This window comes from Castanea sativa, chromosome 3, assembly GCF_040712315.1.
Source record: "Castanea sativa cultivar Marrone di Chiusa Pesio chromosome 3, ASM4071231v1".
NCBI classification, from domain to species: domain Eukaryota; kingdom Viridiplantae; phylum Streptophyta; class Magnoliopsida; order Fagales; family Fagaceae; genus Castanea; species Castanea sativa.
This window is the reverse complement of record NC_134015.1, coordinates 10,420,528-10,438,237: the sequence shown is the minus strand read 5'-3', so window position 1 is coordinate 10,438,237 and position 17,710 is coordinate 10,420,528. Positions and strand designations below refer to the sequence as shown.

The 17,710-nt window shown below is 32.5% G+C and overlaps 2 protein-coding genes across 4 annotated transcripts; one reads left to right on the top strand and one right to left on the bottom strand.

Moving 5' to 3' along the window:
* Positions 1-696: 696 nt before the first annotated feature.
* LOC142629873 (accelerated cell death 11-like) lies at positions 697-5,498 on the bottom strand. 3 transcript variants are annotated; one of them, XM_075803917.1, is made up of 5 exons: positions 5,310-5,498; positions 5,009-5,184; positions 3,083-3,145; positions 1,627-1,802; positions 697-1,071 (listed from the first exon to the last, which is right to left on the bottom strand). In XM_075803917.1, exons 1-5 carry the CDS (start codon positions 5,496-5,498, stop codon positions 953-955), a joined length of 723 nt encoding a protein of 240 aa, XP_075660032.1. In that variant the 3' UTR covers positions 697-952. The 3 variants fall into 3 exon arrangements, with proteins under 3 accessions (XP_075660032.1, XP_075660034.1, XP_075660033.1); XM_075803919.1 differs by having other exon boundaries at positions 5,009-5,139; XM_075803918.1 differs by having other exon boundaries at positions 5,009-5,189; positions 5,315-5,498.
* Positions 5,499-9,483: 3,985 nt separating this feature from the next.
* Positions 9,484-16,380, top strand: LOC142627411 (TMV resistance protein N-like). The gene is made up of 5 exons (XM_075801264.1): positions 9,484-10,088; positions 12,432-13,539; positions 13,686-13,952; positions 14,025-14,849; positions 14,966-16,380. The coding sequence occupies exons 1-5, from the start codon at positions 9,595-9,597 to the stop codon at positions 15,863-15,865; spliced, it is 3,594 nt and encodes a 1,197-aa protein (XP_075657379.1). The 5' UTR covers positions 9,484-9,594; the 3' UTR covers positions 15,866-16,380.
* Positions 16,381-17,710: the final 1,330 nt, after the last annotated feature.

Below are 17,710 nucleotides of genomic sequence, written 5' to 3'. Positions count from 1 at the left end.
TCTTGTTGATAGGTTTTCTACAGGGTCCTGTCGCAAGATTTTCAATGATGCACAATTACAAAATTATTCATTCAAGAGATTGTGTGGTTGCATGGAATTCTAAATTCCACTACTTTTGACCATTATTCAAAATTTCTTTCACACAATTTAAGCTTTAGATTACAAGAAAGTATATTAGTTGTTAAATCTTGATGTGGCTTGATTTTCTTATCGGATAGCTTGCTCTTTCATCCAATATGTCATTTTGATTGTTGTATGATTGTTGTAAAGTTTAATATTTTTTGGAATTGATTGAATTTGCATGTTCATCGAAGTCTCGGATTACGTTTTTACTTTTTAATGATTTTTTTTTTAAAATTTACTTTTTAATGATATTGACTTGCAATTATGATAATTTTAATCAATTAATAATTTTTTAAGAAAGTAAATATTTTACAAAAAAAAAAAACAAAAAAAAAACTTGAATGAAAAGGAAATTATTTTGAATTATGTGAAGACTAATTATTACATCTTAAACAATGTTACATACATACTTTATGTATAAGTAATATATACATGCATATGTGTTTAAATTATTTAATATTTTAGGATCAACACTCACTCTTTTCATAGTGGGTCTCACTAAAGATTTAATAAACAAAATCCATTTTTATGTGAGAAAGGGTAACATGTGAATGGTTAAGTAGGCTAGATAGCTGTAGTAAGTGAAAGTTGATATTCCAAAGCCCATCTGAGGTGACGATCCATAAGAAAACATATAGTTATCAAATTTCACATCATTATCAAAACACACATTGTTTATGTAGCACAAACTCCTGACATATATAGTTTTCGTAGTTGAAAGCAGTAGAGCAGCGTACAGGTTTCTTTATGAAATCAAACTGGTTTTGCAATGCCAATGTTTTACAAACTGATCAATCCTTCATAAGCAATTTCCAGAATGGAAATTAAACTAGATCGACCTAAGCATCTCGGCACCTGTTTCAGATGATAGGAAGACGCTGTCAATGTACTGCAGAACAACTTTTGCCGCATTAATGTACTTGTGAGCTTGCTCCTTCGCTGAATCCTCTGATAAAAGCAAAGAAAATTCAGAAGAACAAAACCAAAACCATTCAAAATATGTAATAATTTCAAATATATATGTTGTTATAATTAATATCAAACAAGGAAGTCAGTTTTTGCACTAGTGAAAACTTATTCACTACTGGCGTAAACGTGTTTATCATATATCTCGAACAATAGCACGACTAAAACTCAGAAATCGAAATTAAACTATTAGAAATATATAGGACTATAATAACACTTGTATCCTTTATGTTCAACATCATATCCAAGGAAGACGTAGAGGCGAGAACATGATTGCAGTTTAGTTTGTTCCAGAGATTGGAGCAGGACAAAGTTGAAGAACCATACGTCTTAAGTTGACTATTAGTGGGAGATCGAGGTCCCAAATAATTGTTCATGAGGAGTTTGGTCATTGAGGATAGAAGAAGCTAACTTGTTAATTGTTTGTACAACAATGGGTGGATTTTTCTGAATAGTGCAAGAATAAATACAACCAGAATGTATAAAAGTTTTATATTTGAACAAACTAAAACTAGCAATGTAACGAGGAATTCTTACCATCTTCATTTAAAATCTTCAATAAGAGGTCCGGAGGAGGAAGTTCTTCCAATGCAGCAAGCACAATATTCTTGGACAAACCGACGGACAAACTAAAACATTCACCGGCAGTCCATCCAGGATATGGAACAAAAACTTGCTCATAAGCTACTGCAAATGTCTCAACAGAATTTTTCCTGTCATAAAAAAAGATCTATGAAAAAATAGTTTGCATATATACGTGCAAAGCCAATAGTTGTATTACATGATAAAATTGTATTTAACTTCGCTACAACCCTAAAATGGGTCTTAATATCTTTTGTTTATTAAGGAGAAGTCAATTCATCCCTGAATTTCAATATCATTTGTACTGATACCGTATATTTTAACTGTCTAGCCCCTTAATTTTGATGGAAGTTTGATTTCTAATTTCAGGGACATAATTTCATGGTTCAAATGGTAAATTTTTTTTTTTGGGGTCAATTTTCATTAAGATGACCAAATATGCTTAATTTTTAAATAAAATCCAACCACTTGATTGATTTAAGTTTGATAACACAGTAACTAGACCATGAAATTCCCTTCAACGTCATAAACAAAATTAAGTTTGAATCGAGAGAGATTACTCAACTAAATATTTATTTTGATATTTCCTAGGAAACGTGTTTTATTGTTGTAAAATCTGCTTTAGTTTCCTTTGAAATGTCATTCTAAATTCTAATGGAGTTTGCGCTCTAATTGTTTTTCCTTTGGCTAGATGAATCCCACTATTTTGGACAAAAATATCATTTCATTGATTTAAAATGCACACCTTGAAGCCTCATTTTAATTATGGGAAATCCTTTGACTTTCATGGAATGTAAAATTATTTTTATTATGTCCAATCATTTTCATGATTAATTAAATTGGTCCTATATAAATTCTATTGGGAAGATACGTATTCCTTGAAAATTCACTCAGTTCCCAATTTATTAAGACGCAAGTCCAAGTTCGATTAAAGTAGGTAAATTTTTATTTTATTATTACTAGTCACAACCCTACACAACACTTGGAAATATATAATTATTTTTCAATGAAGTGTAATATATAAAAAGAAACTTTTGTTTCAAGTTTTTTTTTTTTTTTTGTTAAGATTTTTACAAGTATTTTTTATCTTTTTATCTCTATAATTATTTTATTTTATTATTTTTGGTGTGTTTAATTAATACTTTTTTTGAAGTAAATCGAAATGAATTGAAGTGGATGGAAATGGACCGAATTGGATAGAAGTGGATCGATTGGACAAAAATGCTATATATAATAATAAATAAACATTTAATAGATTTAGATTCATACAGTATTGTTTTTAATTCAATTTTCCATCACTTTATGCATATTATGCTATAATATATACTTGGGCCAATATCCATCATTAAAAAAAAACATAAAATACACAATAAAACATATATAGATTCCTAAAATAAAGAAGAAAACCTGCCTCAAATGCGTGTAATCAATGCTTGATTTTTGACTGTTCTCCTCGGTTGATTGTGCAGCAACTCTTACCACATAAACAAAAAAAATTAGTAATGTTCAACTAAAAGCCAAAGACCTAAGAGAGGCCTGGGCCGAGCAGGAATAAAATTGAACTACAAGAATTTAGAGTACAGTCTCCATCGGGTGATTTTGGCATTCATAGGAGCATTTTGATTATATTTGTGTAGTTTTGGCAGACTTGTAGCTTAAAAAATCAATAATGGCGGAGTTGTAGAACCGGCTAATACTCAGCAAAGTAAAACTCCAAATCTTGCATTATTGCTGGATGGAAGAGTTTGCCATTGGATGAGTACTCTATCACTGAACCGGTAAATAAAGTCACTGCTAAAAGTCCCAAGAATATTGCCGAATGAGTAATACTTTGCATCCAGACCAGTCGAGTTGTCGTAGAACAGGCATAATTGTTATTGAAAAATTTTTGTTGATACTAAATGGGTCACTTCACCACGAAATGTGGCTTTTGCCAAAGAATTAAAGCAATAGTTATGTGTTGTATTGTTAGCACTATCGCCGAAGTGCACCTAAGCTAAGCTAAGACTCTTAAGCATCTTTTTTATTAATTCATGCAAACTACTTTTCTTATTTTAGTAATTTTCTAATATTTTTTCTTCTCTTATTGATCTAGTACTTTTCTTATATAATTAAATCCAATTCAATCTTCCAAATTCATCACCAACAGTTTGCTATGTCATTTATGTTTCTCTCCATACATTACTTAGGCATGAATATTATTAATACATCTCGTATTTTCATTAGGGTACAAAATGGCAGCCTTCTTTGAGCATTTGAGAATGAATGAATTTATCTTAATGTCTGTTTAAAAACAACTTATCTAGCTTTTTGCTAAAAATGTGCTAAAATATACTTATACCTTGAAAAATTTTGAAAAAGTGAAAAAATGCAGAAAAAAATGAAGTTTTAAAAAGTTGTACATAAAAACTAAAAGCTAAAAGCTAAAAAACTGAAGCTGATGTCAAACGAGTAATGCTAGAGATACAAACTTTTTACAAAAAAATTTACAAACTGCTAATGTGTTGAATGGTTATTAATAAATAAAAAAATTATATTAATGGTGGGTCTAGATAAAAACCAATAAAAAGTTAGCCACATCAATAATTTGTAAAAATGTTATAAAATAGTTTGTTGGTGCAGCATTACTCGATGTCAAACAATCTCTTAATGTCATCTTTTAGAGAAATGATATGTTCACAACATTTTTACAACAAATCTTAAGTGGCAGGTTGTTATTAGTTGTTATTGCTGAATTAAAAAAGTAATCTCAGTGCTAAATTTAAATTTGAACCAATAACACCTAACCACCTGTGATTTGTTGTGAAAATGTTGTAAAAATATTGTGACATAGCATCTCTCCATCTCTTAAACCCGCATTCAAGAACTCCCCAATCAAATCTTGACGTGCGGCAAGGTGACAAAAAAAAAAAAACCTTTACACACATATATCATGACACACTCACTAATAATTAAAATAGTTTTGAAAATTTCTTCTCAAAAAAAAAAAAAAAAGAACTTTTGATGATATTAATATAATATTTTTGTTCACATATAAATCTGATTAAAGTAATGCCAAAATTACAAGTATTAATTTTCCGATCTGACCTAGTGCTGCTCCTCAGTCAATGGTGGGTTATGTTTTCAGCCACCTAATAGGCTCAGGTCTGGTTCAAGTTGAGTCCAAACCCGACTCGACCTAATTCATCATGAACACTCTTAATTAATTAATTTTTTTTTTTTTTTTTTTTTTGAGAAGAACCCTTAATTAAGTTTGTTAAATTAAAAACAAAGATTTTTTTTTTTTAAATGGAAAACACACAGAATTAAGATAGGGAAAATCGATGATTTGACGTACCTGCCGCTAGTAAGAATTTGCTCAAGCACTTCCCTCGCCAAGTCAATTACACGCCTAAATCGCGCCAGGGTTCTGCATGGGCTACCTTCATCCCTCGCAGTACCATTCTTAATTTCACTTTCCACTAAATCCTGTATTGTGTCGTATTTCTTTGAGGCTTCCAAAAAATTATCCACCTTTGGTTATATTACATTTAAGGAGAGACAGAGTGAGCAAACTTAGTGCAGTAATATTCTATGGTTGAAGCAGATATATTGTAAGTTATAATCAAAATTATACATATTCTATGGTTCACACAAACCTTAGTTTGGGGGTCCAGGTCCGGAAACTTAACAGTGATGCCAAAGTAGAAGATAGCAGTATAACTCATACGGCAAAACTGAACCAGGTCGCTGACCTTGATGTGTGGATTGTCCGAGTTTACAGTATCGGCAAGCGCCTGAAGTGAATCTGCCAACTTCCTCACGGGATTGTCCCGTGTCGCCGCCATTGCAAGAGAGCTAGATCACGGTTCACACAGAAGGTTAGCTTGTTTTAGTAACAATATATAGCAGCGTGTAGAGAAGTGTGAATAGCTAGCTGCACAACTAGTACGCGTTTGGATTTACGCGTTTTCTACGTTTTCTGCGTTTTCCTTCTTTTTTTTTTTTCTTTCTTTTTCTTTCCTGCTGCACGAGGACAAAGTTACTATTTATATACTGTTTATGCACGGTTTATATATTCTTTACGCTCTCTTCTCAGTTACCTTTTTATTAAAAATGGATCCTATTGCACTATTTATATATTTAAATATTATTTTACTACAGTGTTTTTAATTTTAAGTTTTGGTCAGTAAAACGTTTTTGGGCATGATTCTTATGATGAGTTTTCAAAAACAGTGCAATCAAACAATTTTCTTTCGGTTCTTACATGATTTTACTTTTGAGCACTTAAAACAAATTTTAAAAACGCAAAAACTTACTGAACAGGCTCGGCTTTCACGTGTTTGAATTTATTCTTTGCTACTTGTGGCAAAAGCCAAGCGAAGCTACGGCCGGTATTGATGCTTTGTGTTTTTTTTTTTTTTTTTTTCAGATAAAAATACTTGCCAAACAAGCTCGGCTTTCACACGTTTGAATTTATTCGATGCTACGGCCTGTCTAAATGCTTTGTTTTGTAATTTTTTTTTTTTAAATGGAAATACTATGTGCGCTTCCCACAAATTTTTTTTTTTTAATCGAGCGTTTCTTTTGTCCATGAACAATGCAAGTAAGCTTATAAACAGTAAAATTTTTGTGAACAGTAAATTTTTAATTATTTTTTTTATTATTTTCAGTTTTCAGTAAATTAAGCTGTATTCAAACGGACCCTATGTCTTACTATGACTATAAGTGTTATACTTTGTACTACCAATCACAATTTACAGTGGTTCAAAAAAAGAAAATCACAATTTACAACATTTTCCCCCCTTGTAGAAAGTACTCAAAATTTTAAAATGAAATAAGTAAATAAAAATTAGATACATGGCAATGAATTCCATAGCAGATCCTATCCTTCACAAATAAAAAACTAGCATATATTAGCACATGTAACATTTTGCTCCTGATCACAAGCTTTATTAAGGGATGGAAAGGGTCATTACTCATTACTAGTTTATGTCTAAAATAAGTAATTATTCAGTATTTGGGAATACAACAACGAAGTACTCTATCCTTTCACATAATAAATGAGTCATACTAATTGAATTCATGATTGAATTCATTATTTATGTAAGAGAATGGAATATCAAATCGCTGTATTTTTTTAGTACCTAATAACTTTGTCAATTTAAGGATACTTTTGCGAGTGTGAGGAGCAAGCGAAGAGCACAATGAGCTGCAAACTTTCATAAATCAAAATCTTAAAAATAAAGTAAAGTAAAATAAAAATAAAAATTAATATATATATATATATATATATTAAAAGACCACAATAGGTTGAATGACTCAACATAGTGCATACATAGGAAAACATAACACATGTATATTACTCGAATTAAAAAACATGTAGCTCAAATAAATAATTTAAAGGGGTTAACAAGGTTAACCTGGACCAAAATTCCAATGTGGAATCATTAGTGATGAATATCCAAGTAATTTATTTCTCAGAAAATTAATGTGCAAATTAAAAAGATACAAGAGTTGTGTTAAATCCAAGCATTTTTAACACATTCTTGGCCCATTTGTCTAATAATATTGGTCATGGGCTAAGAAGATGAACCTAATGGATGAGGTACCCAAGGTGGGCCTTGGATCCACAAAACGGTTCGAAACTTCAAATTCTTCTTAGGTTTACACATGTAAAATATATTAATATATTACATCATGCATGCATAAATATGCATATATGTTTTCATAAAAAATATATATATATATATACACACACATATACATATACATATATTTGTGTGTGTGTTAATATCCGTGTTTGCACACAAAGAAATGATAAATACGTAAATATGCACGTAAACATATATTATGAGTAAACATACAAACATTTATATTGGCGAGAATATAAAAACACACACATATATATATTCCATCAATATGTAGTGTGTTTATATTTTAATCAATATAAACATGCAGCAACATATATATTGAGGGTAATATATAAACACATAAACATAAGTATATTAACGCAAATAGACACATAAATCTATAGCTCAATGGAATCGAGACACATAATGTGTACGTTGACCGAATCGAAAATACACAAACATATACACATACTTAGTCTGAAAAGAAGGTGACTAAATGAAGGAGGCATGGAAGAGTAAGTATGTTTGGTTGGAGAATGGAAAAGTAAGGGGATATAAAATATTTAATTTTTCTTAATATGTGTTTGGTTAAAAGAATAGAAAAGTGGAGATTTTGTTTGGGAAACGAATGTGCCATTTTTTCTCATTATAGTAATGTTGCTAGGATAAAGAGTTTTCTCGTCTCCTCACGCAGACGCCAGCTTATATCTTTCAACAAATATGACAGTATTGAACTTATATTTATGTCCAGGTTAAGAAGCATAAAATCATGAGTAATGCTATTAATTGCTACTACTACTGCATGGCAAAAATTTTCACAACAAATAACTGTTGAGTTGGTAGGAAATTTTTCATATGAGTCTGCTACTATATTATATTCATTATTAGTAACTTGTTAGCTAAATAATTGTCAAATATATTATGACTCTAGATTTATTGTAAAATTTTATACAAGAAAAAAAAAAGATCAAAGTTTAATTGTAATTTTTTTTGTTGTTGGCATAGTGATTTAAAATAATTCGAAAGGCACCAAATTTTTATAAAAAATAATATAAGGAACGTGTTCGATTGACCAAGTACTGAGAAGCTATTTATTATTTACTGTTCTCAGAAAATGAATTCACTATAAGGTCAAATTTTTCATAAGGGCCAAGTTTACGCGTGAGGACTGGGAAGTAGATTTTGTAACGTGAAATGTTAGACCACAATGACCAGTATGGTTGTAACGTGTAATAAAGTTCAAAGAATATTTTACATCAACAATATAAAATTAAAAAAGTTCAAAGAGTTATTTTCGGTTTCACGCAAAAATTCAACGATATAGCAATGTGAAATCAAGACTGCATCAAATCAAAGTCCCCTCTGATTCCACGTCTTTTACGCTAGCTTGTATCTTTCAACCATAAAGGTGGACTTGAATAATATTCGTGTCCGTGTTAGGAAGCATAAAACTTTATGCACAAAAATAAAGGATCAATGTCTAGTTAACTTTTTTATTTTTAGCCGGCCTATTAAGATACAATATATAAATCAATAAACATTTCACACATTCCCTTTTACATTTTCCTTTTTGTTGTGGTGAATATAGCAGAATAAATTTTTGGGCAACCTCAAAGAAAAAGAAGGGAAATCAGCAGGAAAAATATATCTGAGTGAGTGAGGAGTCTCAAGGAAAAGGAAAAGAGAGGAATTTGGTAGGAAAAAGAATAACTTTTGGTAACTGAGGGAGTGGTGAAACTTGAAAGACTAAAAATAGTTTATTTTCTTTTCTTTTTTTTAAAAAAAAAATACTTTTCTAGAAAATTAAAAAACGTGTGGACCTCTCTGATGATTTTTTTGAGAAGAACCTCTCTAAAGATTAAAAATTGTTATTTTTCTTTTCTCCAAACAAAAAAAAGATTGGTACTTTTCTAGAAAAGCTAAAAACGTGTAAACCTCTCTTTGAACTTTGTAGAATTATGGATATCTAAATCTATTGCTATTACTTTGATCTACTATTAATTCTCAAAAAAAAAATTTTTTTAAAAAAAAAAAAAGTATGGCTTTTGTTAAGAAACAGCACTCGTTAAGTTTTATAATAAAGGGTCTTAAAAACAAAACGATAAAGCATCAATATGTGGCGCTTGAAATTTCGAAGGGGTGTATGTTAGTGTCACACAAAAAGCAAGCCCTTCTTTAAAATCTCCACGTGCTTAAATTCACCTTCCTTATTTGTCGGTAACTTTCCTCAGTCATATATTGGCAACCCCTTTCACCTCTTCCTTTCTCCTTTCAGATCTTTTTTCTCATCCATCTACTCATAGAGATCCCAATGGCGCTTGTAACCAGCAGAGAAGCCTCAACTTCCACTTTCACTCACCGATCCAAGAACTTTGATGTCTTCTTAAGTTTCAAAGGTGAAGATACCCGTCTTGGTTTCACGAGTCACTTGTATAACGCTTTGTGTCAGCAGGGCATTCACACCTTCATCAATAATAATCTCCTAATGGGAGAACAAATTTCTACTGAACTTTTCAAAACTATTGAGAGTTCAATGATTTCAATAATTGTATTCTCTGAAAACTATGCATTCTCTACTCAGTGCTTGGATGAACTTGTCAAAATTCTTGAGTGTAAGAAGAATGATCAATTGGTGCGACCAGTTTTTTACGATGTTGATCCGTCAGAAATTCGTAATCAAAAAGGAAAGTTTGGGGAAGCACTCGCTAAACATGACGAAAATTTTAAGGATGCTGAGAAGGTACAAAGGTGGAGGGATGCTTTATATGAAGTGGCCAATATTTCTGGTTGGCATTACAAGCACAAGTAAGTGATTACTTTTTGCTTTTAAGAGTTTTAATAGTTTTGGAATGATCACTAGATTATTGTTAAACAACTACCCGGCCGTAATTATTAATTTGCTTCTTCTTCTTCTTCGTTTCTTCTAAGTTTTGACAAATTATGAAAGTAATTTTTGTTATTGTCATCTTATTTTTCTAATAAGGTAATTAGTTATAGGTTAAAAATAGAAATAAAAGAACTTATTATTAGGTTATCTTATTTATTCTAATCGCAAATGATAATTTACATGATTGAGGTATTATCAAGGTATTCTATGACATGGACACAATGTTAGTGCTCAGTTGATTATCTAAGGTCATCTTGAAAATTTCCTTCTACGCACTTTGAGGAAGGAAAAACATGCACATGCATTGTGAACTAGTTTGAACTCGTGAAAGAATGAAAGCATTACCTAATAATATTGAGGTATAGAGTTAAATGGATATCAGAGTTTAGTGATTTATATGATGTACTTTGAAATCATGAATTTGTATTTTTTTTCATTATAATTATTGGAGATCACTTTTAACTTTTGAGCAATTAGAGAATAGTGATTGATAATTATCACATTAGTTGGGATATTTTGACAGGATAGGCACTGATATTTTCATTCATTATGGAAGGAATATAAAGAACTACTTGGACCGGAATTATATGTATCCAAAGAAGTTTTCGTAATTTATTAGTTCTTTTACGAGACTAGGAAAATCTTGTAGACAGTCGCAAATGGTGGCATTAGTGTTCATGCGCAACAGAAGCCTAGTGGCTTGGTTCACTTTGAGATTAGAGGACTAAATCTTATAACTGGGGGAGATTATGATACCCGGTTCCAAAGGAAAAAGAAAATAGGACTTTTTTTTTTTGTAGGAGAAGACTTAGTAATTTTGACACTGGTCTTGTAATTGAGGTGGGAATATTTCACATGACTCACTAATCCAACAAGTTTTTTTATGGGTTAGTATTTAGTGCAAATGGGTTCATATCAAAACAGATCAACCATTTTTTACGTAATTAATAAATGAGTCAATTCTATATCGACTTGTTTGACCCACAATGATAATGTAGGTTATAACTTGTGTTGGCTAAACCAAAGATTCAACCAAAGAAAAAGATGATAATCTCAGGATACTACATAGCGGGAGCAGAAGTAACTTACATGTGCCACCCAATGCAACCAAGTCACACTCTTGATTGTGAGGAGGAATTTCTCAGTTCCAAAGCAACACAAACTTGCAAATAATTCTCTTAATCAAAAGACACTTGTTGCACACACAAAATGACAAGACTCCATAAATAATTTTGACGGAATAATTTTTTAAAAATGACGATCAGAGACATACACAAAATGACACATGTTGCATACATGGTTGCCACACCACCTATTTTTTGATACAAGATAGAATTTCTACTCTAACCTAATCTAAGTGTATATGTGTGTGAAACTCTTTCCTGAAAACTTGAACCACAGCTCTTGAGATTGTTGCCCCTAATTTGAGTCATATTCTTTAAGTGAGTTGAAATGGGTTATGTCTATGTCAACTCAACATGAATTATTTATTAAGCATGCTACGCAAGTTGTGTGGTCTCAACTCAAAAGTTATGTTATGATTTAGCAGCTTTGACCAGATTATTAAATGTGTCGTGTTAGGGTTAACTCATATTGTAATATAATACCTCCACTTTGACACTATCCACAAACACAAATTGTCACTCCTATGTTATAATATTTAAACCCTAGGTTAGGGAACCTATCCCCCCTTAATGTCATAAGTTGTTTCTTGTAATCTTGTCAAAGTTGCTAAATCATAACATAACTTGTAATCTTGTAAAAATTTTATTGTAAAATTTTTACAATAAAAATTAACCCTAACACGACACATTTAATAATCTTGTCAAGATTGTTAAATTATTATATTTCTTGTAAAATTTTAATATTTTTTGCACCTGAGATTTTGGATTTTTGTTTTCGTTGTTACTTTGGAGATTGTTCGAGCAATTGAATTTAGTTTGATGTGATAGTTCTTTGAGGATAGTTACTACTCTATAAAAAGGCGTTCAATGCATGTATAGTGACAACTTTATAAGTGTGGCTGCTTTCACGTGCCTAGTCCACTCGTTAGGTTGGAGTGTGACAACTAAATTGCTAAGTGCCCAAAAAACATCCTAATAAAATTATAGTTATTCAATTTATGAGTTACATGTCCCTTACTTTAATTCATGATACTTTAGTTGTAATATACAAACTAAACATCTTGAATTTAGTTTATACTCTTATTTCCTTTTTATAATCTAACTCATTACATGTTGTTAATTTTCGATGAATGGCAGTTGTACTGAATTCAAATTTATCCAAGGAATTGTCGAAGAGGTATCAAATTCAAAATTATATCGTATGCCATTATTTGTTGCTAAATATCCAGTGGGAATAAATTCTCGAGCAGAGGCCATAGAATTACTTTTAGATATAGAATCAAATGATGTTCGCATGGTAGGGATCTATGGCCTTGGTGGAGTTGGTAAAACCACAATCACAAAAGCTATTTATAATAGGATTTTTTATCTCTTTGATGGAAGAAGCTTTCTAGAGAACATTAGAGAGAAGTCAGAGACAAATGAAGGCATAATCCAACTTCAAGAGACACTTCTTTTTGATATCTTAGGGAATAAGAATTTGAAGGTGGGCAACATATCTAGAGGAATCAACATGATAAATGAAAGTCTTTGTGGCAAAAGGGTTCTTATAATTCTTGATGGTGTGGATGACTTAGACCAGATAGAAAAATTGCTTGGAAGATGTGATTGGTTTGCTTCCGGAAGTAGAATTATTATAACAACAAGAGATAAGCACTTGCTAGCTACTTTTGGAAATGGTCTTTCAACCTATGAGGTAAAGGGATTAAATGAACATGAAGCTTTTGAACTCTTTAATCAATATGCTTTCAAGAGAAACGAACCCAAGGAAGATTATTTGGAACTTGCGAACCAAGTAATACGTAATGCCAAAGGCCTTCCATTAGCTTTAACAATAATGGGTGCTGATTTGTATGGAAGAAAAAAACCCGAATGGAAAAATTCATTATATAAGTATGAAAAATTTCCTAATAAAGATATTCAAAAAATATTGAAAATAAGTTATGAAGGATTAGATGAAACTGAAAGGGATATTTTCCTCGATATTGCATGTTTCTTCAATGGACAATACATGGATTATGTTGTGGATATACTAGAAACTTGTGATTTATACCCAGTATCTGGTATTCCAAAACTTATTGATAAGTGTCTTCTGACTATTGATCAATACAATAAATTGTCGATGCACGACTTGCTACAACAAATGGGTAGGGAAATTGTTCGACAAGAATCACCACGGATGCCCAGAAAACGTAGCAGGCTATGGTTTTATAAGGATGGTCTTGACCTACTAATTGAAAATAAGGTATTATCTGTTTTGATTCACTTTCTCATTTTCTTCACATGGTAGATGTAGTCAGTTTCTTCTCCATATTTTTCCTTTTAGTAATTTCTATTTTTTTTTTAAATTCTATTGTGTAATGTGATTCACTTGTTGCTTTGTCCAACTAGGGATCAGATAAAATTCAAGGCATAATGTTATGCTCACCTAAACCAATGAAGGTGCAGTTAAAGGAGCAATTTCTTAAGATGAAAAATCTCAAATTACTTATAATTCGTAATCTACATAGCTCTGGACATCTTGAATATCTTCCTAATGAATTAAGGTTTCTTGATTGGCCTGGATATCCATTTTCTTCATTGCCAACCAATTTTTGTCCTAAGAAACTGGTTGCACTCAACATGTCTGGCAGCCGATTAGAGAAAAAATTCAAGCAGGTATGGTTATTAATAATATTTATAAATTATTACTTTTTAAAACTATATTCTAATTTTTTTTTTCTTCTACAGATATTTTCGTCCGAAACCTTGAAATATGTGAATTTCAGTTGGTGTAAATACATTAGGAAATTACCTGACTTATCAAAGGCCCCAAACATAAAAGAATTGGATCTTAGGTATTGTACGAATTTAGTTGAGGTTCATGACTCTGTCGGGCATCTTGAAAAGCTTGAAGTATGGGAACTCAGCAATTGCACTAAACTTCGAATTCTTCCAAGTTGTCTCATGATGAAATCTCTTGCATCTTTGACTCTTAGTGGCTGCTCAAGCCTTAAGAAGTTCCCGGATATTTCTCAAGAAATGAAATGTTTAGGCAAGTTAGCACTGCACTCAACTGGTATTTGTGAATTTCCTTCATCATTTGGGAATCTCATTGGACTTAAGAGCTTACTCCTCGGAAACCATTTGGTACATCTTCCAAGTAGCATTTATAAATTACAACATATTGAGAGGCTCTCTCTTTATGGAGATGTCATATTTCCAAAGGACCTCGAGAATGATATGCAACCACCATGCAATTCTTATGAAGACTTTCCCAAATATGTTTTTCCGAGCTTGAATTATCTATCTCTTAATTTCTTTAAAATTCGCTCGGAAATAGATTTTATATTGACTTCTTTTTGCCCCTTCTCATTGGAAAGTTTATACATCACCGATAGCAATGTTGTTACCCTTCCAAAATTCTTTGGCAAATTTGAGAGATTGCATATGCTTTTCATTGAAAGGTGCAATGAGCTTCAGGAAATTCCAAGGCTTCCACAAAGTATAATAAAAGTACTTACATCAAACTGCCACTCGCTGAATTCAGAATCATCAAGCAAATTATTCCTTCAGGTTTCTCTCTCCCTCTCTCTCTCTTAAAGTTATCAAGAAACCAATTTTGTTACCTTCACAAATACATGGCTAGATTTGCTAAGCTGTAATTTCTTGAATTTGCTAATTCAATGCAGTTTGGAGAAATTTTAGGACTTCCACCAAATATATCATGTTTTGGTGGCAGAAGCGACATATCAATGGATCCACAGTTATCTAGAAGAATATCCCAAGGAGATGATGAATATGAAATTATACTGCCCGGACATGACATTCCAAATTGGATCAACCATCAAAGTGTCGGAAAGTCCATATCATTCTGGATTGGTCCAGAATTTCCCACATTTGGTCTATGTCTTGCTTTTGGAATGGATGATGATTATAGTGATTATTGTTATCGTGTCGACATTTCCATCAATGGTAGTAGACGAACATTCAAAAGAGGAATCTTATTCAAAAATAGTTTTGACCATCTTTGGTTTTTCTGCAGACCTCAAAGCTCATTGCAGAAGCAATTTCAAGACTTGAAGCTAGGCTATCGAAACCAAGTTGAGCTGTCTTGTGAAATATTTTTCCCACCTTTTGCACACAGAAAATCTACTCCTTTTGTTAAAAGGATGGGAGTCCATGTAGAATGCAGGTGTTCTCCTCCTCCTCCTCCTCTGAATTCTAGTATCTTCCATGACAACTATGAAGAGGTCCAACCTAGAGGCCGCCGAATTTCAAAGAGAATTGTGCACCAACGGCTCAGACTGTCTCATCTCCGAGGTCCAGGTTTCATCCTACGCAGACTATTGTGCCATACTCTGTGCCCAACTCGGAGTACGTCTCGTCAACTATTACTAAAAGCACGAAAACTCAGCAGCAATAATCGCAAGAGAAAGAGGGCTTTAGTAGCAAGGAGCTGCATGTGTTTGTGTGGAGCTCAAGCCAGTTGCCAATGTCCAAAGGAGGTGTGCTCCACATACTCAGCGGGATTGGCTTCAGTGTGTTCAATGAATTTGGACAGTCCGACCAGGGACATCAGAACTTCTTGATAAAAAATTTGAATGAGGAAATATGTCAAGGTACTTTTATGATATTTTTTGAAATATTACTTTTCTGCATCGTTTTTGTTCAATTTCTTTTGTGGTGTTTAATGTAAAGGTATGTCTCCTTTAGTTGTATTATTTCATTTGCATATTCGGATGTCTTTGTCACTTCCCTATCTCTCTCCTGATCTCTAAATATGATGTGTACCCAATTTTTTATTGGTTGCTTCAAGGAACCAAAACCTACGGACTACTTCAAGGGAGTCCAAACTCCAAACCTGCTTTATTATTCAACATCAAGCCATATAAATGGTGGATTTATGATAAAGATTACATTTAAATTCAAAAGAAATGTTATCTAACAATCTATTAATAAAACTAATCCTAATGCAAACTAATCTAATTGATCCCAATCCAAACTAAAATGGGCACATAATAAAATATGGAAGGGCATTAATGTAAAGGAAAAGAAGAATTAATGAAAGAAAGTCATCATTTGGGTTGTTGCAATATGCCTTGCCTGTGAAATGTTGCTAACAAAAGAGGAACATAATTTCAGCAAACAAAAAAACAAAAACAAAAACAAAAAAAAGGAACATAGTAACAGAAAAAGTTTCTTGTGCCAGTCTCAAGAGGAACACCTGGATCATTTATTCCTCACATGTCTATCTACAAAGCAATGTGTCTAGGTTCAAGTATCAATCTCAGATCAGATATTTTGCAGCCTAGTTCTATCCATCACTGGCTTGAACATTGGCTGCAGAACATAAAGGCAGTATAAAAACCTCAACCCCAGCTTTGACAGCACCATTGCTATGACTCTGGACATTATGGAAATGCAGAAACCAACCCCTATTTGAAGGTAAGGTACCAAACCCTCATGAAATACTAATGGCTTGTAACATTTTGATTGACAGGTACAACAGAGAGCCTACATCAACAGGGAAGACAGGAATCACTCAGTGACTTGATACCAATCTAAAATGACCATTGACCAAGAAGATCCAGCAAGGCCAGCAGATTCTTCTACTGGCAGAAGGCCATAGCAGAAAAAAGCTGGAATGAGGAGGAATAGCGTACTTAGCATAATACAGGAAGGGAAAAGAGGTGTTTAAAAGGTGTCATTCTAGTAAAGACCCAAATCCAAAGCACTCAACAATGCTGGCAGCCAGGGAAGCTATTCACCAAAGTAAAGCTCAAGGTTTCACTAGTAAGATAATCCTGACTAACTACAGACCAAGGACAAGCAGGTAAGTGAAATAATAGCAGGAAAACCAACTGGTGAACTGGAAAGATTCAATACTATCGGAAGACATGAAACAATGGAACACTGTAGGCTTATACATAATAAGTTTTTTGGTTAATGAATTGATCCTAGCAACAGCTAAAGCTGGGCTGATCGGGCCTCTGTATTTTGTAGACCATTAGTATTTGGAGCCTTAGTATGGTCCAGATTTCCTTTTGGGCTATCAGAGAAAAAAATTTCTAGGGACACGCCTATTTCACCTCCAAATCTACCACATGCTGAAGTGTTAGCTTGTGATTGCTGCATCCATATGTATTTTTTCACGAAGTATCAGTGTCGTTCCCATGTGTAAGAGTTGTAATCTAACCACAAATTGATACCCAAACATGTAATGAAAATGAGTATGAATTTGGTTAATACGCAGGATATAAAGTGGGAGATTCGTATTAATATTTTCAATTTTGAGTCAATGAATCATGATTTGTACTAATACGAATCTCCCACTTTATATTTAAGCCTAAGAATGCCCTACTTGCAATTTGTTTCAACATCACAGGGAACCAAGCTACATTTTCTTCAATAACCAAGGTCCAATTTTTTTTTTA

Excerpts from the sequence above, each read along its gene's own strand:
- LOC142629873 (XM_075803917.1), bottom strand. The coding sequence starts at position 5,498 with ATGGCGGCGACACGGGACAATCCCGTGAGGAAGTTGGCAGATTCACTT. Across the intron at positions 5,185-5,309 it reads ACCTGGACCCCCAAACTAAG|GTGGATAATTTTTTGGAAGC; the intron begins GTTTGTGTGAAC and ends ATATAACCAAAG. Across the intron at positions 3,146-5,008 it reads CAAATTCTTACTAGCGGCAG|AGTTGCTGCACAATCAACCG; the intron begins GTACGTCAAATC and ends TTATGTGGTAAG.
- LOC142627411 (XM_075801264.1), top strand. The coding sequence starts at position 9,595 with ATGGCGCTTGTAACCAGCAGAGAAGCCTCAACTTCCACTTTCACTCAC. Across the intron at positions 10,089-12,431 it reads GGTTGGCATTACAAGCACAA|TTGTACTGAATTCAAATTTA; the intron begins GTAAGTGATTAC and ends GATGAATGGCAG. Across the intron at positions 13,540-13,685 it reads ACCTACTAATTGAAAATAAG|GGATCAGATAAAATTCAAGG; the intron begins GTATTATCTGTT and ends TTGTCCAACTAG.